We start from the raw sequence: 27,257 nt of genomic DNA on the forward strand, positions 1-27,257 counted from the left end.
ACCGGGCAGGGTTTCCTCTTTAGCCCTTATTTAAATACCTATCGGTGACCATAGTAACAGCCCAGAGAGCAGGGTCAGCTGAACAAGTCTTCTCAATGCAGTGGTCCATGGCTATAGTCAAAGTTACCGAAGCAGGAAGGACACCGTAGCCCAGAAGAATAAGACCAGTCTAGGCAGCATAGTATATGACCTTGTCTTGAACACAAAACTAGACCACCTCTAAATAGTGACCGTTTATGTTGCTGGATGTGAATTGGTCATTTGAGTTGATTAAATATCCATGATGAGCACCTTTTTAATGGAGCGTTAAGACACTATCTGCGTACCTTGTCTTCAGAACAAAGTATAAATATATTGTACTGGTTTGCAGGATAAGCCCAGGTGAGACTGGCTAGTCGTGGGCCAGGAACACTAGAAAGCAGTTGTTACTGCTCTTCTGCTGAGGGTGCTAGTGAGGGCAGCTCTGTGGTTCCTTCCTCCAAGCACTGTTGCTGGGATGGGTTTATTAAATCCAGTCTGCCAGGCAAATTGTGCCGACATCTAAAACTGAAAGTTTGGCATGCCCTGTTGTCCCCTACAAACCCCAGGGGCTTTGAGGCAAAGACTCACTATCGTAGTCAAAGCCAGCCTAGAACTGCTGCAGAACCCCTCGCTGGCCACAAACTCAGTATCCCCTTGCCTCCTGCATTCTGGGATCACATGCATGTGCTATCAAGCCCCGCTTCTCGTTTATTTCTTAAGGAGCTTTACAGAGAGAATTTACTCTATACTCAAGTGTTTGTGGATGACTTGGCTCTGGGTGCCCCAGTCTGAGTCAGCTGAACCCCAGCCTGAGTCAGCTGAACCCCAGCCTGAGTTAACCTTGTTCTTCTAAGGAGCTCAGAACTTGCCAACATTTGCCTTGATTTTCCTTTATAAAGAGACAAGATTTAAAGAAATTAAAATAACTTGACATGTTCCTCAGGGTCAGTTTGGAACTATTTCAGTAGAAGTATAGTTAAAGATGATCTCACTTAGCTCAAACAATTGCCTCCTTAAAACTAGTTGGACTAGACAGTATACATACTATTTAACATAGTTTCACCCAAATTGTTCTTAAATACTAGATTTGTCTTTACGAACAGCATGAAGCAGATCTTTGTGGTACCTTCCTCTTCCCCCAGCATAGTCGTCCTGTACCTCCCCTCAGGTGGATCCCTTTGCGTAGTAACCATCTTCAAGTTCCTTACCAACATGACTCAAAATTATGGCCTAAAGAGATCACTCAGAGAGGCTGCAGAGGTGGCTCAGAGGTGCGAGCACTGGCTGCTCTTGCAGAGGTCCTACGTTCAAGTCCCAGCAACCACATGGTGGCTCACAACCATCTGTAATGAGGTCTGGTGCCTTCTGACCTGTAGGCATACATGCAGGCAGAATATTGTATACATAATACAAAAGATAAATCTTTAAAAAAAAAATGCTGCATAGCTTCTTAAAAAAGAATGTTAAAAGGAGAGAGAGAGAGAGCTGTTAGTAATATGCTCGCACAAGGACCTGATTTCTATTCCCAGTCTACACACGAATAGCAAAGCATTGTAATAGATTCTTTTAATCCCAGTGCTGGGGAGGCAGAGGTAGGCTGATAATCCCTGAAGCTCGATAACCAGCTAGCTTAGCCTAATGACGGGAGCCCCAGTGAGAGTCCCTCCCCCATAAACAAGATGGCATGCTCTTGAGGAATGAACTCAGAGGTTAGCTCTTGCCAGACACGTGCATGTGCACATGCCAAGCTTCAGAATGGCAATTCTGACAGGACATCTGGCGGCTGACCTTAAGAAAAAGCCCTGGTCTAGAAGCCTGGCTACTTCCTATATAGTCTTCATAGTTAATGTCACAGTCAGCATCTGAGAGCAGAAGGGAGATGTGGGCTTGGAATACAGCAAGTGCTACTTGGTGCTAATTGAAGTAATCGGGTGTTTCTGTGCCCAGAGTCTGCCCTTCTTTATTCCTTCAGTGGATTGTGTGGAATTCCATCACTTCTTCAGAAAATATTTCTTTAGACATTTTAGAACAAGACTGTTGCTTTAACTTAAAATAGGAACAGAAGTGTTCCTTTCTTTCTGTAGGTTTGTGTAAGTCTGATTATGTGTCTTCGTATTCTTCACCTACCCCTTTGAGACCAGTTGCTCAGGTAAAAGCCAGCCCAAACCTGAGAGGAGAGCTCCTCCATCCTCTTCACTCCCCACAGCCTTCTGGAGTGCTTGCAGCTGTGTGCTGGGCCCTCCTGGCTGGCCTCTGGTGCTTACTCCTTCTGTGTCCCACATACTATGTGGTAAGGCTTATTGGGCCCTGGTAGTAGGGGCTTGGTAGATGGCTCCTGCATACATGTCTGTCTTTCCAACTAACATGCAAACTTGTGCCACGCGTGTGCCTAATCCCAGCCCTTCTTGGATACAGTTTGAGGCTGTTTCTGTTGGTTTTACCTTCAGTTTTTGTAAACCAGTCTATTTCATTTTTTAGGCAGTGCTTTTACATGAAGACAAAAAGAAACAAAAAACAACCATATTTTTGAGTCCCCAGTCAGGTATGTGGTTTAAAGGGTCAGATATGTGTTGTTTTCTTCTCTGAATATTTTACCACATGCCTTTGAGACGCTTCCTTTCCTATGTGTTCTGACAAGGATATCAGAACCTCTCGAGGGAACTTTAAAAAAGCAAACAAAAAGCCTTCTTGCCTTGCTTCCACCTTATCTAACTGTTGACTAGGTAAGTTCGGCCTGTGTAGTTTTCAAATATTCTGGGTAACTTTGCCTCACTTGAGGGAGAACTCCTACCCTTAGCCATGGTACATTTGTAACTGCTATGGAATTCGTTGTCTTGCCCTCACTACCTTTGTGGATACTGTCTGCTGTGCTCCAGAATAAGGAAAGGAGATTATGACCTGGATCCACCACTCTACATCCAGACAACTATCTCATTTATTTATCTATTCAGTAAAATCTACTGAGACTGTCTATAACTGCAGGGCGCCAGTCCCCGCACTGAACACACCTCAGTGAGCAGCAGAGCTCCTGCTTTACCTTCTGTCAGCAGCAGACGGCAGAGAGGAGTAAGCAGCAATAAAGGAAGCCCAGTGGTGCAGGGGCTTTAAGCAGGAAAAACACAAGATGCTGCTGCGTATGGCAGTATCCTGTCCAAAAGATGCCATCCCAAGTCAGCTGGGTCACAGGAGGTGCGGGTCAGCCTGCCACGTGGTAGACCTTAAACTGTCTAGCAGTTTCTGCTCTTCAGCCCCAGCCTGGCAGGGATGTGTCGGCATGTAGGAGCAGGGTGACGAAGCTGGAGTAAAGGAGTCTAGCCTCAGAAGGAGTGGTGCTATTTGAAGTCTGTAAATGACTAGGACAGGAAGACTGAAGCCAGTAATGCATTTCCCAAGGCAGTAGAGTGGAGACGTGGCTTATGTGGGGGTGGAGAATGCCAGGGAGAACAACCGTGCGGTACACATCTGTATTCTGAAGACAACGCCAACAAAATCAATGCATTGGTGTCGCGACATGAATACACACTGAGGCTCAGATGACACAGCGCTCTGTGTAAGACCAGAAAAATAAAGGACGTCTTTGAGGGAGAAAGAGGAGTCAGTTTATAGTGGTGAGAGCTTAAGGTAGCTGGAATTCTGGAATAGAGAAGTCAAGTGGCCAGTTGAGTATATGAGTGTATTAGTCAGAGTTCTCTAGAGTCACAGAACATATAGAATATCTTTCTACATTGAGGGAATTTATGATGATGATATACAGTTTGTAGGTCAATTACCCCAACAATGGGCAGAAGAAGTCCAAGAGTCTAGCAGTTGCTCAGTCCCAGAGGCTAGTTGTTCCAGCTGGTCTCCTGTAGAAGTCGGTTAGTCGTATGTAGGCCTCCAGCAGAAGGTGCGGCCCAGATTAAAGGTGTGTACCACCACACCTGGACCTGGGACTTGCTTGAACTCAGAGATCTCCTTGCCTTAGACTCCTGGGATTAAAGGCGTGTACTACCTTACCTGGGCCCAAGCTTTTCATAGCCACCATGCCTCAAGATCTCCATGCCAAGATCCAGGTCAGAAACTTGTGCCTTCCAGCCTCAAGCTCTGGATCACAGGTGAGCCCTCCAATTCTGGATTGTAGTTCACTCCAGATACAGTCAAGGTGACAACCAGGAAGAGCCATTATAATGAGCCTGGCGTTTAACTGGTCCAGGCTGCGGAAAGGAGTGTAATGTTGTCATTGTGGCCATAGCATTTCAGGACCCTGTCCTCAGGGAGATGTAGCAAGTGAAAGCACCTGGAAGAAAGGGATGCATGTGGACCAGGGAAATAAAGAAAACAAAGATGGTCAAGGAGAATGAGCAGGAAGAGCAGAGGCAGCTAGAGGACGAGGAAGGAAGAGCTGCTCACAGCTCTGGGTGGAAGCACAGTCCAGCCCTGGACCCAGCAGCTGAGCTCTCAGGAGCCTCCGCAAAGAACCCGTGCTTTGGTAGTTAGGTTCAGAACTCCAAGGAAAGGAATTGGAGCCTGCTTAGCCTGGACTGTGGTATGAAGGGCGGAGCCCCCTTCTGCCACATCCCGGGCTATGGAGGGGAGCTGAAGAGAAAGAACATGGTGGAATACAGGGCAAGAAGGGCTCTTGCTGGGTCTCACAAAAGAAAGGGAGAAACAGAAGTAAAGGAAAAGAAAGTGACCTTTTCAGCGATATCATAGGAAAGAAGAAAACTAAGACCGTGTAAACAATGGAGCCCTTCTATTAAATAGCTTTGTTTAGTCAGCCGGCCTGGTCCCTCTTGGCCTCTTTAAAAGGAGGCTAAACACAAAGAGCATGAGCAGTCAGTCCCTTTGAAGCTTCTTGTGTCGTTTATTAAAAATTAATGGGGACGTCTTAAGAGTGTCATGTGTGCCTGGTGCCTGTGGAGGTCAGAAGAAGTTGTTGAATCCCCTAGAACTGGAGTTACAGATGTTTGTAGGCCACTGTGTGGGTCCTAGGTATCAAACCTGTTCTTAACTGCTGAGCCGTCTCCAACCCTGAAAAGTAGAATTTCTAATGACAACGCTTATGTAACTTTTACTACAGCAGTTTCACAAGAGTGGTTGCATAAGAACACACATAGAACATACGACATCCTAATGCCAGGAACAAAGCACTGATTTTTTAGCCTTTGGTAGAATGAGATGTCTTCATTGAGATTGTCAGAAGGATGAGCTGTCTCTGCTGGTCTTTCTGGCCTCCGTCAAGGCAAGGACACTGACATCCTGGGAAAACTGGGGAAGCCTTGGGCTAAGAATGTCTATCACTTCTACTGTGAATGCTGTTAGTGGAAGTGTTAGTGTGCTTGGCTCCTTACTTTAATACCAAGAGGCATTAGCTTAGATATTTGCAACTGTTTTACTTTTTTCTTTAGGAAAGGGAAACATTGAGATGATAATTTTTTTTAAGCTAGGATCTCATTTAACCCTGGCTGCACCATGCAATGGTTCATATATGGTGGGCAGGCACTCCACTGTCTATCTGACATCCCCAGCTCTGGTATCATCTTCTTCAACAAATTTAAAGTGCATGGGAATTGGGGTTGGTATGCAGAATAAGGGTGTGTGACTTGAAAGAAGAAACAGAGCTCTCCACATCTTAACTGCACTTAGACCTGAAGGAGAGCATTGTACGTGACAGATAAGCAGGAAGAGGTTTAAGGGAACAGGAGCTCCAGTACTTCTCGGGAAGAGTTGTAACTGTTCTTCATGGGACGCATCATTTCAAAATAAAAGTCCTCTTGGATAACCTCCAAATCCAGTAGACAGACGTGAAAGGGGAATGGTGCCCCACAGTTAAGCTGATCATGGGTGGAGAAGAGAGATGGGCTATAGTATAACCATACTGACTTTCAAATGACTCTAGCATCTGGAATGGTATGAGCCACAGATACCACCAGTCAGTGGCTTCATTCTCCCTGTAGATCTGAGAGTTTGAATATACAAGATGTATCATGTATAATCAGACTAAAACATGTTGTTTTAAGCAACTTTGACCTTAAACAGATATTCCCAAAGCATTTTGCACAGGGAAAATGCTGATGTCCCTGATGTTGGCATGTAGAAAACACCGAGTCGAGTGTAAGCCTGTGTTGTACAGTCTGTGCATCTGGCTGGTGTCCACTTCACGTGCTGGGTGTGCTGCTTGCTCTGCACACCTCAGCTCTCTCAGTTGTAAAAGGGAGGCTATTAGCTGCCTGCTGAGGCTGCAAACACTTGAACAGTTGTGTTCATGTGAGTGCAGAGACAAGACTCTGGCAGCGATGACTTCACTTACCTTGTCCCCGTGTTGCCAATTCTGCACAGAGCAGCATTGCTAGGCTTAAGAGGTTACACATTTTTACTGTAATTTTTCAAGTTTTAAAAAAGTGGAAGGGGCTGGGGATTTAGCTCAGTGGTAGAGCGCTTACCTAGGAAGCGCAAGGCCCTGGGTTCGGTCCCCAGCTCCGAAAAAAAGAACCAAAAAAAAAAAAGTGGAAGAAAAATGTAGATATTAGTTACATACCTAGAAATGTCATGTCCAACTAACACTTAGTTATAAGAAGTTATTAATTATTTATCTTGGAAAAATTACAGCCTAAAACCAACTTAAATTTATTATGGGGAGATTTTATTACAAATTGTATCCTGCTTTATACAATAAGAAAATCATAGATGGCTAAGATTTGTCCTTGCCAACAAAATAACTCATAAAGTAAATTAATGACAGCTGTCACATGTTAACCTGTGAGCCATGGCTGTGCTGTACGTAAAAATAGTCTCCCTTTGGAGACTGTGTCTTTGACCCACTCTTGTTCCCTTACTGAGCGAGCATGTGTTGATGGGCAACTGTGCTCTTACCTTTGACTTAGCCATCTTGGCTAACAGGCACATTTCTCTGTCACGATGTCTTAGCAAATGGTACTTATTGTTTTACATTATCATAAAGACCATTGGTGGGGCTGGGGAAATGACCCAGTGGGTACAATGGGACCAGAGTTTGGATCCTAGCGTCCATGTAAGTATTAGGTAACATGGCAGCCTGCTAGGAATCCATCCCATGCGAGGTAGAAGGAGGGAGCTCCAAACTACATAGCTAACTGAACCTGCCTCCCTATATGAGGAGGACGATATGAGGAGAAAGGACCCAGTATCAAGCTCTGACTCAATATGTGCATGCACACACATCAAACTATTTCATACACAGTCATATGGAGGGAAAATGGTTCAGTGGTGGTGTAGTGACTTTTTGTTGTTTTGGTTGTTTTTAATAATTTGGCTTTAAAATTCTGGTCAATGATAAAGTTATGTAAATATACATAAACATAAAGGGCAGATAACTACCAATCCCTCAGAATATCTGATTTTAAAACATCAAGCCATTTGGTTAAAATGAAATAAAGGAAAAGCTTGTGTGGTAGGTCATCCTTTTTCTATACCTTGAAATCTTGTATGAATATATTATTAATAGTTTCTGACATACTAAACTGCAACAAAGTTTATAAACTAGATTTTTTTAAGTTTTTATTAAATCTCGAGCTATAACAATTTCTTCTACATTATGGTTTTTTATTTTGACTATATAAGTGGTCAGAATATTACAAAATTTGATTTTAACATTACATTTTATGCACTTAACAAAATGATTTTCATTGAGATAGGGTATTTCCTCTTATCTTTGATTAAGTATTACTCTATGTGTGCGTGCATGCATGCGTAGTGTTCCTTATGTTTTTGCCTTTAGAATTGTAAACACTGAGGAATTCCAATAGTCTTAATGACAGCAAATGAAACAATAGAAACAGTAGAAATAGATCAGAGGTTTAACCTTCCTAATGCTGTGACCCTCTAATATAGTTTCCTTGTGTGCTATGCTCACCCCAACCATAACATTTCTATCGCTACTTAACTGTAATTTTGCTACTGTTATGAATCATAGAGTAAATATCTGATATGCAGTATATCTAATATATGACCCCATGAGGGTCATCTGACCCCACTGGGGTAACGTGAGCGGTTAGAAATGAAAGGTATATATTTTTTACCACAGTGCCACTTAGTTAGTTACCTGAGTTTATTCTTAATTGTACGATGTAGAATCGTATAGTGGCACGTCACAGGAAGTTATCTGCAATGGTTATGCATATATCAGTGGACATCTGCAAAGTACATGGTGATATACAGTCTCACATTGCTGCAGATAACAGCTGTTGTGTGAGTCCCACTTTACAGCAGAGTCATGGAAAGTGCCCAAGGGAAGCCTGGTCTCAGCTCTGTCCATAGAGCTGCGTTTGTTCTAAGAACAGTGTGCAAAGCCATTTAAAAGACATTCTCATATATTCCCAATCTTCAAAATGTCTGTGTGAGCTCCCTGGGGCTACCAGGGTTTCTTGTGGGGCTTCCTTCAGTTCAGTCTGTCCTTCACAAACACCCAAGGTTGTACTTCCCGAGTGAGTCTAGATCTGGCTAAGCACCCAGAGGTATTGCTTGCTTTCTTATGTGTTGCCGCTGCTTTAGGGAAGTTGTGTCCATGCTTTTGAAACTATGTGCTGCTGCCACACTTGACTTTCTTTGACTTATGTTGAATTCTGCAGTTCATTTGGAAATGACAAGAGTGACAGTTTGAGATGGGAACTAGATTTCTTCTCCCCCACACAAGTTATGGATGCAAGCTGGCATGCTGTTCATGCATGCATGGCAAAGTGTTTAATCCCAGCACTCAGAGGCTGGCCAGTCTCTATCAGTTCAGACTAGGTTGGGCTAAATAATGGATTCTAAGCCATCCAAGGCCTCACAACCAGATTCTGCTTTTTAAAGACTTATTTATTTACTATATATAAGTACACTGTAGCTGTCTTCAGATACACCAGAAGAGGGCATCGGATCTCTTTACAGATGGTTGTGAGCCACCATGTGGTTGCTGGGAATTGAACTCATGACCTCTGAAAGAGCAGTCGGGTGCTCTTAACCGCTGAGCCATCTCTCCAGCCCCCCAGATTCTGCTTTTTAAAACACTGTAGTTGACGTCATACTAGTTACTAATCCTTTGCATTCCTCTCATTGGTTTGAATAGAGCCTTCGTTATACAATAGTAGTCCTATGGGCACTCACTCCTTCATGTGCTCAGACTCCAGAACACATTAAGTGTTGTAAGGTGTGGATGGCTTCACTACTGATTAAGTACAGAACTATATTTTCTCCTTGTACATCCGTAAAGTATTACTAACTTCTAAAGGGTAATGATTGAGGTACTAATTTCTGGCCAGCGAACTCTTTTCAGTCTGTCTGCTTACAAACAAAAAGATATCCTATGTAAAGAACTTTCAAAATGTTTCTTCCAGCCTCGGTGCCAGCCTGCAGCTGTGTTGAACAGCCACAGGGCTGTAACTCAGTCAACTGAGGAAGCAGCGCCTAAGCACTGCCTGACACCTCTCATGTCTGCACTCGTTTATATCTAGCATAACTACTTGACCCAGGACAAGTGCCCTTTATGGTGGGACACGTGTCTGTGAGTAACTGACAATAAGTATTGTGTGACTTTGGTTAAATAACATTCCTTTCATTTATGTTGGATTTTGTTTTCCCTCCTAGGTAGCCTTTCCAGTAAATATATGACTCAGGGGAGAGCCTCAGTGAAGAGGACCCAGCAAGAATCATGAGGGAAGGAACTGAAGCACGAAATGCCACTCAGGTGTCCCTGTCCACTTGGGAATTAGGTTCGTGTCACAGCACATAGTGACACAGGTCAGGCTTCAACCTAACAGTTGAGGGCATCGAGATTTTTTAAATTTTAATGAAACTGTTAATGAGGAAAAGAAAAATTTTAATATAATCTTAACTATACCACCAATGCCCAGAGATTTGAAGATTTTAATAGAAAGTCAACTTAAAAAAAAAATGTAACTGAGGGCCATTATTCAATGACTACAGTGTCATGGTTTTTAGTTCTTTCAAAGCACTCTAAAGATAGCGTGCTGCTTACCAGAGGCTGGTAAGGTTAGCCCTCTTTTCCCTACACATCCCCCTTTTTTTTATTTCAAGAGGGGATTCTCTTTGCTGTTACTGGATCGTGGTATGGACGCACATCAAGCATGTGTGGACTATATGCTGTACATAGGGTCTACAAGCATTCTTCATGGTTCTTTGTAGAAGTGATAGCATGGAATGCCACACCTGTTGGTGTGGGCCTCGGTGGACCTCAGCACCACTGACACATCTCTGAGGGCTTCCTTCTCTAAGTAATTGACAGAACTGTTGTGCTCATAAAAATGAAGTCATAAAAATAAGTAGTCCTTTTGCTGGTTTAAAAAAGAAAAATTAAAGGGGAAAAGGACAGAATAAAAGTGCTTTTTACTTTTTATGATACTCAGAAATTAGGGTGGAAAGCTTTTACAAACCTCTGAAGATCAAAGAGGCTGCTGTCTCTGCCAATCACAAGTTTGATTGGCAGCCTTCTGGTCTGACTGGAGTCCTCTCTAAACTGTTAAAGAACTTCACAAGCCTTTCTGAGATAGTACAGTCAGAACTATGCCGGTCTATTTATCATTTTGAAATAAAATGGAACTTTCAATGTGTAATTTTATCCACGTTATTTTCTTATAAAAAGTCAAAGATCTGACAGTAAAATCTCCTTAGTAGAAGCCTATGCTGTTCCCCTTGGATGTGTGCCCTGTGGTTGATAGCTGAGCGTGGTGCTGGTTAGGAGCAGGAGACTGGGGGCTGAGAGCGAGCTTGCTGAGGACGTTGCCAAACTGGGGAGGAATCATGAGGAAGATGCATGTATATGAGCTTCTGTTCATAGTCTAGCTATGGAAGAGCCGTGTCAAAATGAAGTCTTTGAGAAAGTGGAAATCATGGTAAAAAAAATAAAAATGGTGACCATCAAACTCATGAGTTGTGCAACCGGGACCTCCCTGCTACGTGACTGCTCAGCTGCTGTCCTGTTTGCTTTCCTCTTGCCTGTGACTGTGAAGTGACAGCATTGCACTCTGGCCAGAACAGTGCCACGCCTACCTGTAAAGCCTAGTGTTGTCCTTCTCTCTGCCCCCAGAACAGAGAAGAAATATGAAACCAAACTAACCCTTATCCCTGGTAGTTATTTTCTACTTGGATGTTTTGTTGCTTGTTGGGGGAAGGGAATGTATTTATTCCTAAAACTAAGAAACAGAATTGCCATGTTTTCTTCTATCCTTAAAAAAGTTTCCTACGTTTTGATTCTTAAAAGACATTCTGCCCAGCAGCCTGGAGTTTTTGATGGCTTACACTGATAGTGTAGGACAAGTGAAGCGTGCTTGTCAGCAGATGAGAGCAGGCTGCCCAGTACTGGCTGCTCACAGCCACGGCCAAGTCAAAGCTGCCTTTAAAAGTGATCGCAGTGCCAGATGTCTGTTCTGTTCCAAAACAGTGGAAACTCAAAATCCAGTTTTTATTGCAGGAGCCCTGAAAACCCGGTCTTCACTTTTTAGTAGCAGTCACTTGCTAGCTGAACTGCTTTGGCAAGCTTCCTGGTAAAAGATGTGCTTTCAGTGTTCTTAATTTTTTTTTTTCAATCTATTTTTCCTTTGCTTCAAAGGTTCTATTTTAAGGGGGGTAAGTCTTCCCAAGTGGAACCAAATCCTTGGAAGAGAGAACAATGAGAGGGGTTCACGCTGTTCAGGCATTAAAAAATAGAGTTGTAACGGTGTGCCCACTCTTTGTAAAGCTATGAAAAAGGGGTCAGAACATTTTTTTTTTTGCTCCTGGGCAGGTCTATGCAGCAGTGATATAGAACAGCTATCTTGCTCTGTGACTTCCAGCATGGCAAAGCCCCCACTTAGGACGGGAAACTGCCTCCTTTTAGTCAGATCAGTGAGATCGCACAGGGAAAGAAACCACTTGTTCTTTCAGTCTATACCTGAGGCCGAATCCTGAATTGCAGTTCCATTTCCCTCCCTCAGCTTTCCTGGAACCATAAGGGGGCGTTCAGGGGTAGTGAACTCCTTCAGTATTCCCCACGCCCTCCCAATTCCAGCACCAGGCCAGCTGCTGTTCCGAGATAAAGGAGCTCCTGTTCTTACGTCATCACAAGAGCCCATCCACCCGGCCACGAACAGCTAATCAAACCGCAGCGGCTTTCAGGAAGGGCTAACTAAAGGTGCACGGGACCCGGGATCGGGAATCAAGAACTGGTTCTAACGTAATGTCCAGGGCACTCTAAGGCTCAGACAAAGTCACCATGCCGTTGCTTCCATCATCGTCTGTTACGAGGATGGTAGCTACCTACGTGTGTGCTCAGTTTCTTGACATAAACTGCTACACAAGAGTGACAATTCAATCCTGGAAACCTGTCGTACGGTGTCTATCCGCTTGCTTTACTGTTAGAGGAGCTCCAGTGTCACAACGGTGTCCCCACTTCCGGGGGGCCTGTCGTTAAACGTGCGCCGTGCGGAAGGAGCCATTCCACTTCCGGTAGAACAGTGACCCCGAAGTCCGCAAGGTCACAGGTCGCCTCTGGTCCCTCGTCAGTGGTGACGACCAATCGGCCGGGGCCGTCACTCACCCGGACTGTCCAATGATGAAGCGGGCTGGGCGACGGGGGGCGGGGCCTGTGGCGCCTGCGCAGGAGCTTGTGGCGTCAAAGTGCCCGCCGTGTCCATGGAGAGAAGCTGAGGTCCCACGCTCCAGCCCGAGGCTGCGGGCGCTGCGACGTGGACATGTCGGCGTCGTTGGTCCGCGCCACCGTGCGGGCCGTGAGCAAGAGAAAACTGCAACCCACGCGGGCGGCGCTCACGCTGGTGAGTCCCCTCGGCGTCCGCGGGGAGGTGGCGGCGGCGGCCCCTGGTCGCAGAACAAGCCTGGAAGCGGACTGGGGCTCCCGGCGGGCCGCGCGCGGAGCTCGGTGGAGCGAATGGGCTGTGGGCGCTGCCGCCGGGCGGCCGGGGCGGAGGACGGCGGCAACCGCCGAGGTCATGGCGTTCCGGGAGAAAGGTCACTCAGGGAACGCCGTGGCCCCGCACAACCACCTTGGAGGCGTCAGCCCGGGAGGGAGGCAGGCTTAGAATCAAGACAGCGTGAGACCGGGAAAACATTCGGTCCAGACGCCACCATGGAATATCTATCTGCTCCGTCCAGAGTCCTGAGAGGGGCTTTTGCCAGCAATTAGTTGAAGCAAAATAGAAGGCAGTCGTGCCCAAGAGGGAGGATCTGTTTTTATGACAGGTCATTTTTTTGCCCTTCAGTTTGCCCCAATATTCACACTCTATTCTGTGTTGCTTTTCCCAGTGGAGCAAGCCTAGTTTTCGTCTCCGCAGGTATACCATGGATTCTAGGATTTTGCAAGCACAATTCCAGCTATGTTCATCTTACTCAGAATAGAGCAGAGTCCACATACAAATAATAAATAGTAGGTCCCAGAAAAGTCGAGGTACAGGACAGGTGGTGGTGGTGGTGGTGGTGGTGGTGGTGGTCGTCGTCGTCGTCGTCGTCGTTTGTTTGATGGCTTAGGTTTTTGTTGTTTTTTTTAATCACCATTTTGGCATGTTAGTGTTACTTGGGAGGTTTTGACCTGCCCCTTTCTTCCCGGTTCCTACCTCTTAGCATACATTATCAAGAACTGCTGTTTTTCATGACAAGAAATAAGTGAGTTGCCTGGGTCCCATCCTCCATAGGCCATTCTTCCGGGGAATAACATCTCACTTGCACAGTCCTGGGCTCTGTTTCGTTATGTATTGTCATAGCAGGTCTCAGTTCCCACCCTCTGCTGTGCTGCCTGGCTCAGCTGTAGAGTCTGTGGTGTGAAGCCTGGTCCTAGAATCCCCTTTTCCTGGTTTTTCATAGGACATAGGGAAGAGCACTGTAGCCGCTTAGCAGGCGTCACGGTTCATGCTTGATTTTCAGGCGTCTGGTAAACATTTTGAACCCCAGCACCTGGCAAATGCAAAAGCAACGAGGTGGCCAGAAGCCTGAAGTGTGTGTGAGAGAGATAACTAGCAAACAAGAGTGATAAGAGTTAGGTCGGCAGGCGAGTCGGGGAGTCTGACGTACTGCAACATCTGCAGAGTGCTGTAGAGTGCTACTAGAAGTCAGCCATGGCCAGGAAAAGTGTCCACATAAAACATGAGCACCAGCTCTGCTCGCTGGTGTCAGTCCTGGACAGAATTGATGGGCTGTGGTGTAGACTGGCAAGGTCTGCTGACGATGAGAATGACTCTGGCTCACCACATCCAAGGAGAATGGGCTCCTTCCCACCCCCATATATCCAGGGGTAATAGAATTGAACTTGTAGGGACCAGAGTAAGGTGTGACTGAAGAATGTGAAAATTGCCCCCTGGTTGACAGGCAGCTTCATCTCTCCCACTGTACAAGACAGAGGTCGTCCATTTCCTGACTAGAAGAAGCTCATGCTACCCAAAGCTCAACTTGTGAGCGAGCGATGGGGCCTAGCTAGCACCCATGCTGATACGGGCTGAGGGGCTAGTTCACTGTATGTACACTGAAGACTCTGGAGGACTTAGCTTCCCAGCACAGCCTGATAGAGCGGGGCCAAGGGTGTCTGTAAGAGCCTGTCACTTCACTACCGTAGGACCAGCAACTAGCACACGTGAATGTATGATTTAGAAGGTGTTACCAGGAAAACCTGCAGAGGACAGCGGGGGTGGGGGTGGAGGGGGAAGTCCAGTCCAGTGGTAGAACAGCTACTCTTAAGTTCTGGTGTGAGAGGAAAAAGCCTGTTGGTGAGGTGTTGTGTGTTCATTGTAAAGAGGGATTTGTTTTGTTTTACAGTTGTGAGGTCTTTGGTCCTTAATTTAATAGCCCTTGCAAATATTTAATTCCGCCCTAACCACAGAGTTGTGAGATTAAAAGCATGAGCTATAACGAACACCGGCTGGGGGAGGGGCCTGTGTGGAGGAGGGGACTGAGCACTCTGGAGAATGAGCTGTGAAGCTCAGGGCCTGAGTTTCCTCTCCAGTTCCCAGATAAAAAAAGAAGCTAGAGTTGGGGGATGGGCGTGGTGCATACTTGCAATCCCAGGGCTGGGGTGGAAGCAGGCAGGGCCAGGGCTAGCTACCCTACTGACCCAGCACCAGGCCATGTGAAGCAGTTCTCAAACGTTCTCTTCGGAAGTGCACTTCCCAGCCTTCTGACAACAAAAGCAGCCTTGGAATAATTGTTTGGTTTGTATTTTTAATATTTTAGATTGCATTTACTTATTGTGTATGTGTGGTCATGCATACTCAGAGGACAACTCTGGGTGTCACTTCTCTCCTTCCGTCATGTGGAGCCAGGGATTAGACTCTGGTCCTCAAGCCTGTCCCCAAGTTCCTTTACTTGACAGACTACCTCAGCAGCCCTTCGGTAATTTTTTAAAACATCTTCACTATGTTCTCACTTTGAGCAGCCATGTTCCTATGGTAGTTTACACAGGAGCTGATTAAAAGGCATTACTAGATTTTACAGGATTTCAGTAATCTGAATTCTGAGCCCTTGATGGTAAATTTCTTTTATGGCTCAGGTTGAGTTGGTCTGAGAACACAGACATAGTAGAAAGCTGCCAGACTTGCAGTGGGGTTCAGGGAAGACCTCCCCATTGCCAGGGTATGCACATAGACCTGAAGTCAAGGGGGTAGTTAACTTCTTTCTAGTACAAAGTCCATCTCTATACCTTGAACAGAAAGGGCAGACCCATCCGGAGCCCCGTTCAACCCGTTCAGTTCTTTTGACTAATCAGAACAGTCCCTTGGCTGACCAGTGGCAGTTCACAGAGGCATAAGGGTCAAGTGTTGAGACCAGCCTGGGATACATATACCCAAACAAGGCAGAAATAGAGCAGCCCTCTATTTCTAATTTAAGCTGTCACTCCCTCTTAGTTAAGAGCTCCTTAGTATCAGCTCCTCAGGGAGAAGCAGGCCAAAGTTAAGATGGGGTTTGGTCACTCAGCAGCAGCTTGCGGGCGTTCGGGCTCTGGTAGTGTTGCTTTTCCTTGTGTGCCTTTGCCTGTGTACGAGAGGTGAATACTACCAGTCCATGTCAGTGTGCAGGGTCTGCATCGTTTGCTTTTGCTCGAGATCCTCCTGCCTCGGCTTCCCAATAGCCAGAATTACAGGCAGCCACTGTTGAAATGTTTTCTGAGCCTTAGAAAAGAAGAAAACACCAAAGTAGGCAACTTAGAGAATTTTATGGAGATAAAACTCATCCTCCCAGTGAATGAGAAAGCCCCTGTGTAGGGGGTTTCATGTTCTCTTCTTGCCTGTGCGTTCTACCCAGGCTCGACAGCAGAGTCCAGCTCCAACAAGGTTTCCCTAAGCTGTTCCTTCCAGGCCTTCTGGTCTGGACTATTTGTCTTATGTCTGTGAGGCTCTTGCTTGTGTGTATATGTGTATGTACCATGAGTGCCTGATGCCCCCACCCCGAGGGCTTAGAAGAGGCCATTGGATTCTCTGACGTTACAGATGGTGGTGAGCCACCACATGGGTCCCCTGCAAGAGTGGCCATGCTTTAAGCTGCAGCAGCCTCCCCCGCAGACTGCTTTCCGAAGCTCTGTTCTGTTGATGGAGGACAGATGTCTCCTCAGCACCTTGGTAGGAAAGGTGCCATGAAAATGTACAACTGGAAGACAGGAAAGGAGGTGCTTGTTGGCGGTCACTTGGAAGGGCAACAAATAAGCAGTTACAATGTTCTCGTTTTCTTGACAACCCTTATATTTTCACTAAAATCTTTTTCTTTTTGAATTAAGTTTAGGTAATTTTAAGATCCATTAGAATTTAAAAGTTACTTCTTTTCTGAGGTCATATTGTAGAGCAACCACTTCAACTGTGAAATGGAACATTGGTCTACTCTGGGGACGTGTGACATCACCAGGTAGCAGTGCCCTGGTTGTTGTTCATGGTGACCTTCTGCACCCCTTGGCTTTTCCTGAGAAGAGCAATCTGTAGACCAGGTCTCGGCCTCCCCAGTGCTGAGACTAAAGTTGAGTTTTAACGAATGTTTTTGTTAACTTTTTGAGGTCACCATTCCTTTCTTCTGCCCTTCGTGCAGTACCCGTGAGCCTCTCTGGTCGGCAGCACTGTAACTCAGGCCTTGACTGACTTCCTGGCACCGATTTTTTTCCCCAGCGCTACACAAGAAGAAGTACATATATATCATACATAACAGCGTAGAATAGTGCTAGACAGCAGCCACTTACTCTACACGCATCACGGTGCTTTCAACATGGGGGTAGATATGTAAAGGGGTTGCTGGTGCATGTGTACATGTGTGCATACGTGTGGAGGCTGGAGGACATCTCCAGCATCATTCATTCCTCAGGGGCTTTCCACCTTTTTATGTGAGGGCAGACCTCTTGCTAGCCTGGAACTCCCCAGCAGGCCGGCTCAGTGGTCGTTTTGTTTCATGGAGCTTGGACTGGGTCCTCAGGACTGCACAGCCACACATTCCCAACTGCGCAGCCTTACCAGGCTGTGGCACACGGTATCGCCATTCCTCTTGTTTCTCTGTTGATTCCATGACTCTTGATTTGGTTCTGACATTGTACATCACCATCTGCCTAAGCTTCTGCTAAGACAGAGTCTGGCTAGGGCTACGCCCCTGGTCTGCCCTCAGTGCTGGGATAACTAATACACACGGAGCAGCAAGGATGTCAATCCTCCTCCTGATTCCTCTCACCTCCGCAGTGTACACTGTACCTGGTGCTCTCCTGGATTCCAGAGTGTTACCTGCCTGGGCTGCCTTGCCTGCACTTCAGTATTTAGTCTCACAGGAATCCTCAGGAAAGGACCACCCATTGCCCCAGTAGGAAGCTAGACACTAGAAAAAAATCTACACTTGGGCGAACCCAGTGAGGAGTCCAGGAGTTTAACAGGTCAGACTATGAGACTGGTGGCACTGATCTGAAAACTGTACATCCAGACAGTTTTCTCTGCTGAAGACCATAGGTTAGGGTGAACTGCACTCTAAGAAACAGCCATGGATTTAGTTAGGCCTGTCTAGTAGTACAGTGGCGGCCCACCCGGATACCCAAGTATGTGTTGACCCACTCTGGAAGTCTGAGCCCAGAAGCAGCCCTCTGGCCATGCATTCAGATGAACTGGAGGGGACTGAGCCCACAGGGAAAACTCCATTGGTTGGCTGTTCCTGACCATCTCCATCTGGCAGTGTGCTTGTTTCAGAGCATGCAGCAGATACACGAATAAGATCTTCCCAGGAAGAGTGGGTTCTGTCAGGGTGGACAGCACAGGAGGGGTGTGGTTTTGCTGTGGCTCCTGTGCTGGACTAAATCCACAGGTCCTCTGGCAAGACCACAACACAAGAGCTTAATCACAGGCTGCTGCTAGTGAGGGCCTGGCCAGAAGGTGAGTTTAATAAACTCTTTCTTTTTTCAGACCCCCTCTGCTGTGAACAAGATAAAACAACTTCTTAAAGACAAGCCTGAGCATGTAAGTAAGCATGCTAGAGTTCTGTTCTGGCGACAAATGTATTTATTTTGTTGCAAGTATGTATGTTTTCATTGATTGAGGTGTTTGGTTTTGTAGTTTTTAACTTAGCAAGGATTCAGCCCCCCCCCCCCCCCCCCCCCCCCGCCTCCTCATGCCAGGCAAGTGCTGTCTACAGGGAGCTGAACCCAAACTCTTGAAGTTTCCATAGAAAGGAAAGCAGCTCCTCTAGGCCCGAGCTTGTCTGTGCTCCCTGGGGCTGGGCACTCCCCGCTGGCCACCTATGTGCTTTGGGCTGGCTGAGGGTGTTCTCAAGTGTCCCTGGCCTCTGCCTGCTGCAGGCGATCAGCACTACCTCTCTTCCTAAGTTGTAACTACCAAAACCCTCCCCAGGGAGCCACTGGCCTGCTCCTCGCTTGTTGTTCTGAGGGTTTCTCTTGCTTCTGCAGACAAGGCTGTGCGGTATGTGCTATGGTTACACTAGTTTTACTCTGATAATTCAGCCTGAAGATCTTCCAGGTCCTTATGTACAGGTCTCCCTCCTTCATGGCAGCACATATTCCTGAGAAGTTTGATTTGTTCAACTAACCTTCTGTATGAGGGTATCTGGGTTTTCGTGTCTGCCACCGACATCATTTAGAAGCTGTTGGTGAGTCGAGGCCAGGCCCAGTGTTCTAGACCTGGAGACATGACTTAGTGTCCACAGAGGATCCGTCCCCACATGCAGGGTAGTTGAATTGGTCTGAGAATTGCTTTGAGCTTTGGCCTGTGGTAGTCATTTGTTAGGCCTGAGGATGTTTTCTGGATGCTCTTGAACAGTTTAACTGCTAGCAGCTCCATCCTATAAGTGATAAATGCTGACAGTTGTTAATTGTCAGTGCTCTGACTCTGTCTGAACTTTCTGGTGCATTAATTGACCAACAACCCCCCCAAAAAAATTCCATGAAATTAACTGTGTAGATTTTTAAGGTATATTTATTCTTGGTGGTGCAAAAATGTGTGATTTATAGCATTAACAACTCATTTTCCAAAACTCCCATTACCTGAGCCTTCCTGGATGGGAATTCTATGTAAATGGGGCTGCCTTTGCACCCATGGAGATCCACCTATCTCTTCTTCCCAAGTGCAGGGGCTGCAGGTGTGAGCTGCTAAGCCTGGCTTAAAACTGTATTTTCGGGGCTGGGTTTAGCTCAGTGGTAGAGCGCTTACCTAGGAAGCGCAAGGCCCTGGGTTCGGTCCCCAGCTCCGAAAAAAAGAACCAAAAAAAAAAAAAAAAAACTGTATTTTCAAATTCTGAGGAGGAACTCTGTCTGCTTTGTGTGTTTCTGGGAGTGAACACAGGACTTCAGAGGCCAACACTGCTGCTGTGTGCCCCTCACCCAGTCTTTGCCCACTCCAATGTCCACGCCTCATGTAATGACTTCTGTGTACAGAGATAGAAGGTAAAACGTGCTTAGTACCCGTGCTCCAGAAATTCATCCAGGCAGCTTATTCCCGTTTAGAGTAAAGAAGTCCTCATTCTAAGCTTTGCAAGGGTAAAATTCCCCTCTGTGATGGAGCTCGTGAAGCAAGCACACCTTACAAAGTCCCACAGAGTCAGAATTCCCTGTAGGGAAGTAGCGATTGACTGCTTAAAAGAAAAGGCTGGCACCAATACTAAGAGCACAGGTAGATATCGTTAGAAACTCACATCAATGTCTTGTGCCGGGCAGTTTCATATCAACTTGACACAAGCTGGCGTCATCTGAGAGGTAGGAACTCAGTTGAGAAAATGCGTCCATAACACTGAGCTGTAGGGGTGAGGGTTGGGGGAGAGGGCTATTGTGGATGGTTTCAGTCCCAGGTTGGTGGTCCTAGGTACTAAAAGAAAGCAGGCTAGGGACTAGAGAGATGGCTCAGTGGTTAAGAGCACTGGCTGCTCTTCCAGAGATCCTGAGTTCAAATCCCAGCAACCACATGGTGGCTCACAACCCTCTGTAACAAGATCTGATGCCCTCTTCTGCTGTGTCTGAAGACAGCGACTGTGTACTCACATACATTAAATAATTCCTCTAAAAAAGGAAGAAAGAGGTCAAGCAAGCCGTGATGAGCTAAGCAAGCCAGTAAGCAGCATCTTCCATGGCATCTCCTTCAGCTCCCCCTCACGCTACCCTACCCTACTCACGCAGGCACACACACACTACTAAGGTCTTTGGCTTCCTGGTATTTTGGAATGTTTTACCAAACTGCCCTAGAAAGGAGGCTCCTAGAAAGGCAGGATGGTTGCCAGGCGACAAGATGAGCTTCCAGAGAACACCTCACAGAAAAGAGGGGAGCAGAACCTCTTAGAGGAAGCCCAGGTTTTAAAGACAAACTGAGCACACACCTTTAACTCCAGCTTTCGGGAGGCAGAGGCAGCTGGGTTGTCTACAGAGTGAGTTCCAGGACTACATAGGAGACCCGGTCCCAGAAGAAGAAAGCCAGCTGTGCGGCACACACAAACCTTTGAGAGGTAGAAGCAAGCAGGACCTGAGTTCTGCACCAGAACAGGCTTGGCTACATAACAAGTTGATACCATTTTTCTGACCCCGTATTCAAAACAAACAAAAAAGGCAAAAGAAAGAAAAGACAGGACACCCATGGTTCCAGCACTTTGAAGGGTGAATCAGGTAGATGGTGAGTTTGAGACCAGCCTGAACTGTAAGACAAGCAGCTAGTGTTCACTGTGCTCACATTACTCCAAGTTATGGTCAGAAAGCCAACACTGTCAAAAAATGCTCAGTGTGCTGTAATAGGAACAATCCAGATGCAAGTGCAACCAGGACCAGAAAGAACTGGAAAGCTGCCTTCTGGACAGGTGACTGAGCTTCTTCTTGTGTTGTCCTAAATGCTTGTGTCCACTACATTTGTTCTTGCGGGCCGTTGTGCAACCAGAAATTTGTATATATAAATAAATACCACTGAGTTTAAGAGAAAAGGAGCAATGGGAATAAACATCCAAATTGCTTTTTCCTTTAAATTTGGTGTGTGTTTGTTTGTATTCTGGAGATCTCCCTTAGGTTTCTTGAGCTGGCCCTGTCAGCCCTTTTCTGACCTAACGTAGCCCTTGTTAGACTTTGTCTTGTTCTTTGGCCTCTAGCTTGCCACAGTCCTTCCTCATCCCTCAGCCTCCTGAGCAAGTGCTGGGGTTGAAGGTGTGAGTCCGCACACTTGACTGTGGCCCCTTTACCCTGTCCTGCTAACACGGAGTTATGTTCTCAATTCTTTTCAGGTGGGTCTGAAAGTGGGTGTGCGGACCAGGGGCTGTAACGGCCTCTCTTACAGCCTGGAGTATACAAAGACAAAAGGAGATGCTGATGAAGAAGTTATTCAAGACGGTGAGCTCTTATCTTCTTGAGACAGGTTCTTTTGTAGCCTAGGCTAGCCCTGAACTCCTTATGTGGCCAGGCGTGAGAAAAACCTTAGTTGTTGCTCTCCCCCAGTGATGAAATAGAGGTGTGCACCCCCACGCTTGGCTCTGGTAAGCAGTGAACTGTTCTGTTTCTCTGATGCTTTCTGGGCACGTTGTTTGGTGAAGACTTTTCTTGTTAGAGCAGATGTAAGGACCGCTGTCTGAGGTAGGAGTCGTGAGTGGTGCTCACGTCCTGCCTGGTCTGGGCAGACAGGCTTTCCTTGGATATTATCTATGTGCAGCCACTGCACTGAGAGGTGACTTTTTCTTGGGTTCCATTGAGCCTGGTGCAAGGAGAGGCTCAAGGTCCAGAGGCATCTGTGGAGAGGTTGGATTTGTCCCTGCTCTAAACGGTCATCACTAGGAGAGGCCTTGGTGGATTTTGGTCCCAGTTTTTGTTTTGTTGGGACTGTACCTTTGCTACATAGCCCAGGCTTGAGCTCTTGGCTGTCCTTCCACAGCTGCTGATGCTAGAAGTGTAGTTGTCATCAGGTTCAGCCTCACCACTGTCATATTAGCTTGTGAAGTCAGGGGACAACCTTTGGGAGTTATTTTTCTCCTTCAAAGTGGGTTCTGGATGTCAACTCAGTCAGGCTTTCAAGGCAGGCTCCCGTTACCCCTGAACCTCACAGATTTTAAAACCACAGAACAAAGTGACCCATCCAGCCATTTCTATTGAAAAGTTTCACATGTATTGTGAAGTGTGTGTGTGTGTTAGTGCAGATTCCTGACCCTGGGGAAGCAAGAGGTGGCTGGTCCCCTGGAGCTGGAATGACAGGTGGTTATGAGGTGCTGAGGTGAGTGCTGGGGACCGAACTTGGTCCTCTGCAGAGCAGCACCTGCTCCTGCCACAGCTCTGCTCTTGAGGGGGCTACATTCATCAGTTACATTTGACACCGGCCCCCATGATCTTGCAAAACCTACTGAAGAATGAGGTGTGGTGTGTTGGTTTAATGCAGCTACTATTGGTGATGGGGATTGTACATTTGGGGTTCAAGATAAGGTCAGGCCAGCCTGGGCTAGCAAGGTCTTGTATAAAACACAGGAAAGAACGATACACCTTGGAGAAGGGGAGAGCCGAGGGCTTCGTGGTCAGGTCTGTGCTGTGAGCCGTGCTGACAGTAGCTCGCAGCCCTTTTTGTGTTAGACAAGCAGGGGTTGTATTCCTGACTTTCATATTTAACTGAAGTTGATCAATAAAGACCTTTTGTACATTATAAAATATTGGGGCTGGGAAGATGCTCCCAGCTCTTCCAGAGCACCTAGGTTCAGTTCCCAGCACTCACCTGGGGGCTCACAACCATCTCTAACTTTTGTTCCAATGCCTATTCTGTGGCACAGGCATTGCAAACACTATTCCCCATGAAAGGCTAAGAATGCCATCAGTTCAAACCTAAGCCTCGCTCGCCCTACAGAGGAAGACACTGTGTGTTCATGTAAGTGTGAGGCCATCAGCAAATTGGAGCTCTGAAGTCCATGACTTGTTGTTTGGTCTTGGTTTGTGTGATCTGGTTAGAAATACCCCATGAAGCAACAGGACTGTGGGTACGTTTAGCTGATGGTGTCAGGCACAGAGTTCTCCTGATGCTGTCATTGAGAAGCTAATAGAATTACACATTTTCCTACAGCAAAGAAGAAAAAATAAACTACAGTGAAAAGTAAACCCTAGATTTGCAGAAGTACTGTGTAATTGCCACATATCAAAGGGTCTTTCCTGTTATATATAGAATTGGTTGGATGCAGACTGGGCTAGCAGGAAGCTGTGTACTTCCCCCTGAAAGGAAGTCCTGGGTCACTCACTTGTCAGCTGTAGGATGGCTGACAGTGCCCACTAGAAGCTCACTGGGCTGTCATCTGCACGTTCTGCACACTGTGTGCTTTGTGACACGTTTCCTTTTCCCCAAGGAGTCCGAGTGTTCATCGAGAAGAAAGCCCAGCTAACCCTGTTAGGCACAGAGATGGACTATGTGGAAGACAAACTGTCCAGTGAGTTTGTGTTCAACAACCCCAACATCAAGGGAACCTGTGGCTGCGGTGAAAGCTTTAACGTCTGAAAGCTGAGGACTGCAAACTCCAGGAGAGCTGGGTCTGCCTTGGAGCACACCGAAGAAATCATGTGATGTCCCGTGTCGGAAGTTAGTGTGTGGCTGCCTCGTGGTTGAGAATAAAGTGAAGCATTGAAAATCAAGCCAGCGTGTTAGAGTTCCAAAAACATGGTGTCTGTTCTCTGTAAGACACAAATGGAGAGAACATGGTGTCTGTTCTCTGGAGGACACAAACTGAGAAACTGTTGAGTCCTCTGTCCTGTACAGAAAACTCCTACCCTGCCCTTACGCTGTAGCCTGCTCTGTGCTAGAACCAGCTTCGTGACCATTGCTTTGCTGGGAATTGAGGAATGGGATAACGGGTGTGCACCTGGGTCACAGAATGGCTTGAGACTGTCTCCTGGCCCTGTCTCACCTCAGGCAGGGCAGCTGTGGGAGCAGCAGCTGTGGGAGCGGTGAGGGGACCTGGTTTCCCTCACCTGTGGCGTGGCCCGTTGCATCTTTACCACGTGCCTGTTGTCAGATACCTCATTTGCCAGCCTCCAGCAAGCTCAGCTCTGAGTGCCAGTCTCAGGAGGTAGGGATCACGGGCCTGGTGTCAGTCTGTCCTCTGGGGCGTGCTTCATGCGGTTTGCTTAGACCTTTCAGTTAGAAGCGCTTGTGATGAGCAGCCAGGTAGACCTGCTGAGAGCGTGGTTCTCAGAGCTTCTGCCCAGCCCTCCTCACAGGTCACAGCAGACAGTGCTGTCTGAGACACTCGGTGAGGAGACATCCTGCCTGGCCAGTGCTCTTACCAGTTTAGAGACTGCATTAGTTTTCTCTTGAATGGAAGCCTTGTGTAAACCCTTTTGTCTGAATGGCCATCCTGTTTAGAGCTTTGAACCAGTAGTGTCTTCCTTCAGAAGATCTGCAGCAGAGGGGTCCCTCTCAGCACGGCACCTGGGGGGCAGAACATGCACACACTTACAGTTGCCAGGGTGCAGATGCTCCCTGCTTCCCAGAGGAAGCTTCTAAGTTTCTTTAATGTGGTCATCACCAGTTTTTTGAGCCATGGTTTTGCTGTATACTACAGGCCAGCCTTGAACCCACAACAATCCTCCTGCTTCCACGTTCAGAGGCATGTGCTACCACACCTGACCTGGATCCCAAGTTTCTCTTTAAGTGGTCTTGATGGACTTGGGTCGGACATCTTAGTGACCTGTGAATTCTTCTGTGGAGGCTGAGTCTCACGTAGCCGAGTTTAATATCTGTGCTATTTACTAAAGTATCTGCCACCAAATTGTACCAACTCATAGTTTTATATGAATGTTGATGAGTCTGTATCATAAATAGAATTGTTGATACATCCTTAATTTGTGCAATATTGTATGAAGAAGATTGTTATCAATTAAAACCACGCCTCTTTATGATCCTAACAGTGCCTTTTCTTGTTGGGGAAGAGGGTTTGGGTAATCACCCACTAAAGCCACGAAAATCCTTTTTTTTTTTTTTTTTTTGCTGTCTCAGAAGCCTAAGCGTGCACTAGAGATGGTGCAGTCTTGCTTTGCCGCCTGTTTGTGGTAACGCATATACACCACCACACATGCATCCCTTCCTGCTGACACTGTGGTACCCACCACACCATCCCTCCAGCCTACACAGAAGCCCCCAGACATCCACAGGAGAGAATACCATGCCCACTCAGAATGCCTTTCCCTTTGTTGTCCAAGCGTCAGCTTCTCTTCCTTCTAGAAGGGTCTTAGCAGCTCAGATCCAGTGAGGCTGCCCTGACCTCACCCCTGAGCTGACCTGTGAGTCCCACTACAGTAAAGGGCGTGGTGCTGTGTGTGTATTGTGAGGAGGGGAGCTCTAAGCATCCTTTCCACACAAGAATCTAAAGTATGACATGAGCGAAATATCTAATTATATGTGACCAGGTCAGGCTACAGGCCTTGTGCTCTGCATAGCTGCAGCATATACTGTATGGTGACCTCTAGGGGTGGGAGGCAGATGGAAGGTAGCTTGGAGGTTCTGTCCTCTGAGCTTTTCAAAGACATGGAATGTAGAGGAAAAGAGTAGAGAGCAAATAACACCAGTTGGTTTAAAAGTACGGCGGTGGCACGCTCCTTTAACCCCAGCACCCAGGAGGCCAGCCTGGTCTACACACAGCGAGTTCCAGGACTACAACAGAGAAAGAGCAGATATAAAGGAAAGCTAACCCTGAGAAGACAGGCTCAGGAAAGGCAGCGTGACAGACTGGGCTGTGCAAGGGAGTCCTCAGAACACAGCTACATTTGACTATGCCTACCTGCATAGCTGAACATTCAAGAGCAGACTCGGGAGGGGACTGGAGGCGGACAACAAGACCCTGCCTTAAAAACACATACAGTGGAGGGGTTGGGGATTTAGCTCAGTGGTAGAGCGCTTGCCTAGCAAGTGCTAGGCCCTGGGTTCGGTCCCCAGCTCTGAAAAAAAGAAAAAAAAAAAAAACACATAGTGAAAGAAAACAGCATCTGGAAGCATCAACCCCACGCGTGCACAGAGTGGGCTGGAAAAGGGCAGGAAGGCAGCAGAACCCTGGAGGAACAGAGGCCAGCGTGAGTCTCCGTTCATTTGCACACAGCCATACCTACTGGGGGTTTAGGCTGGGGGTTCTTCTCTCGGCCAATGTTAAAACATTGGAGATAGAAAGCCAACAACCGTGTCAGTGTCCTTTTTCCACAGTCTGAAGGGCTCAGCCAGCATTCCTAACAATCCTGCCGTTCACGCCTCAGCCCTAACCGGGAAGACTCACATATCCTCACAAACCCTGGTGTCCTGAACACGTCACTTTCTTGTCACCCTTAAGTGACACTTGGACTAGGCTATCAAATGTGCACATACCCTCACACAGTTGGCAAATCTCTTGCATCATAGGACCTCAGTTTAAAAACTCACTGTCCCAATCAGGAAGCTGTGAATGGGCCAGGTCACTGTGGTTAAAAATACTCCTTTGTGCATTTCAGAAGGCCAGCCTGCTGTGCTGCTTTGCTCTGGAACATCCCCCAGGCCCCCCTCCCTGCACTACAAGAATGGCTTTTCTTCCTCAAACAGGAAAGGGGAGCAGCGGATTGGAAGAAAACCCACAAGGTTGGGGGAGTCCCTAACATAACCAGAACTTCCTAGGATTGATTCAGCAGGAAATACCTCAAAAATAGCCTTTCTTGCCGTGTTCTCATGTGAGTGGTCAGGAAACAGGTCTGTGAGGCTAGACTGAGCTGTGAGTGCCATTAGACCCCAGGGCAGCAGTGACCTGGACCAGAGACGAGCTTGGCCCGGAATCAGCACAAACATATCCTTGGGCACAGTGGTCTGGAGATGAATGTGTCCATCCACCCTTAACCT

At 46.9% G+C, this 27,257-nt stretch overlaps 2 protein-coding genes across 13 annotated transcripts in view; both read left to right on the forward strand.

Annotated features, from left to right (window-relative positions):
• Tut7 (terminal uridylyl transferase 7) overlaps nt 1–10,589 on the forward strand; it is a 54,206-nt gene extending 43,617 nt beyond the window's left edge. For 5 of the 12 annotated variants that reach the window (XM_006253531.3, XM_006253533.4, XM_006253532.4 and 2 more), the window contains one exon: nt 2,106–2,525. In XM_006253531.3, coding sequence (XP_006253593.1) covers nt 2,106–2,335 — 230 coding nt within the window. In that variant the 3' untranslated portion in view covers nt 2,336–2,525. Of the gene's footprint in view, nt 1–2,105; nt 2,564–9,603 lie in introns of those variants that run through there. The other 7 variants (XM_063276707.1, XM_008771465.3, NM_001427031.1 and 4 more) reach the window with 3 other exon arrangements.
• A 2,057-nt stretch (nt 10,590–12,646) lies between these two features.
• On the forward strand, nt 12,647–25,309 carry Isca1 (iron-sulfur cluster assembly 1). The gene is made up of 4 exons (NM_181626.3): nt 12,647–12,785; nt 18,369–18,422; nt 21,670–21,775; nt 23,755–25,309. The coding sequence occupies exons 1-4, from the start codon at nt 12,705–12,707 to the stop codon at nt 23,901–23,903; spliced, it is 390 nt and encodes a 129-aa protein (NP_853657.1). The 5' UTR covers nt 12,647–12,704; the 3' UTR covers nt 23,904–25,309.
• Nucleotides 25,310–27,257: the final 1,948 nt, after the last annotated feature.

The sequence above is a fragment of the Rattus norvegicus genome, chromosome 17 (assembly GCF_036323735.1).
Source record: "Rattus norvegicus strain BN/NHsdMcwi chromosome 17, GRCr8, whole genome shotgun sequence".
Lineage (NCBI taxonomy): Eukaryota > Metazoa > Chordata > Mammalia > Rodentia > Muridae > Rattus > Rattus norvegicus.

Bases quoted from the DNA above. Each gene is read 5' to 3' on its own strand.
- Isca1 (NM_181626.3), top strand. From the start codon at position 12,705: ATGTCGGCGTCGTTGGTCCGCGCCACCGTGCGGGCCGTGAGCAAGAGA. The intron at 12,786-18,368 runs GTGAGTCCCCTC...TTCTTTTTTCAG, and splicing joins CGCGGGCGGCGCTCACGCTG to ACCCCCTCTGCTGTGAACAA. The intron at 21,776-23,754 runs GTGAGCTCTTAT...CTTTTCCCCAAG, and splicing joins TGAAGAAGTTATTCAAGACG to GAGTCCGAGTGTTCATCGAG.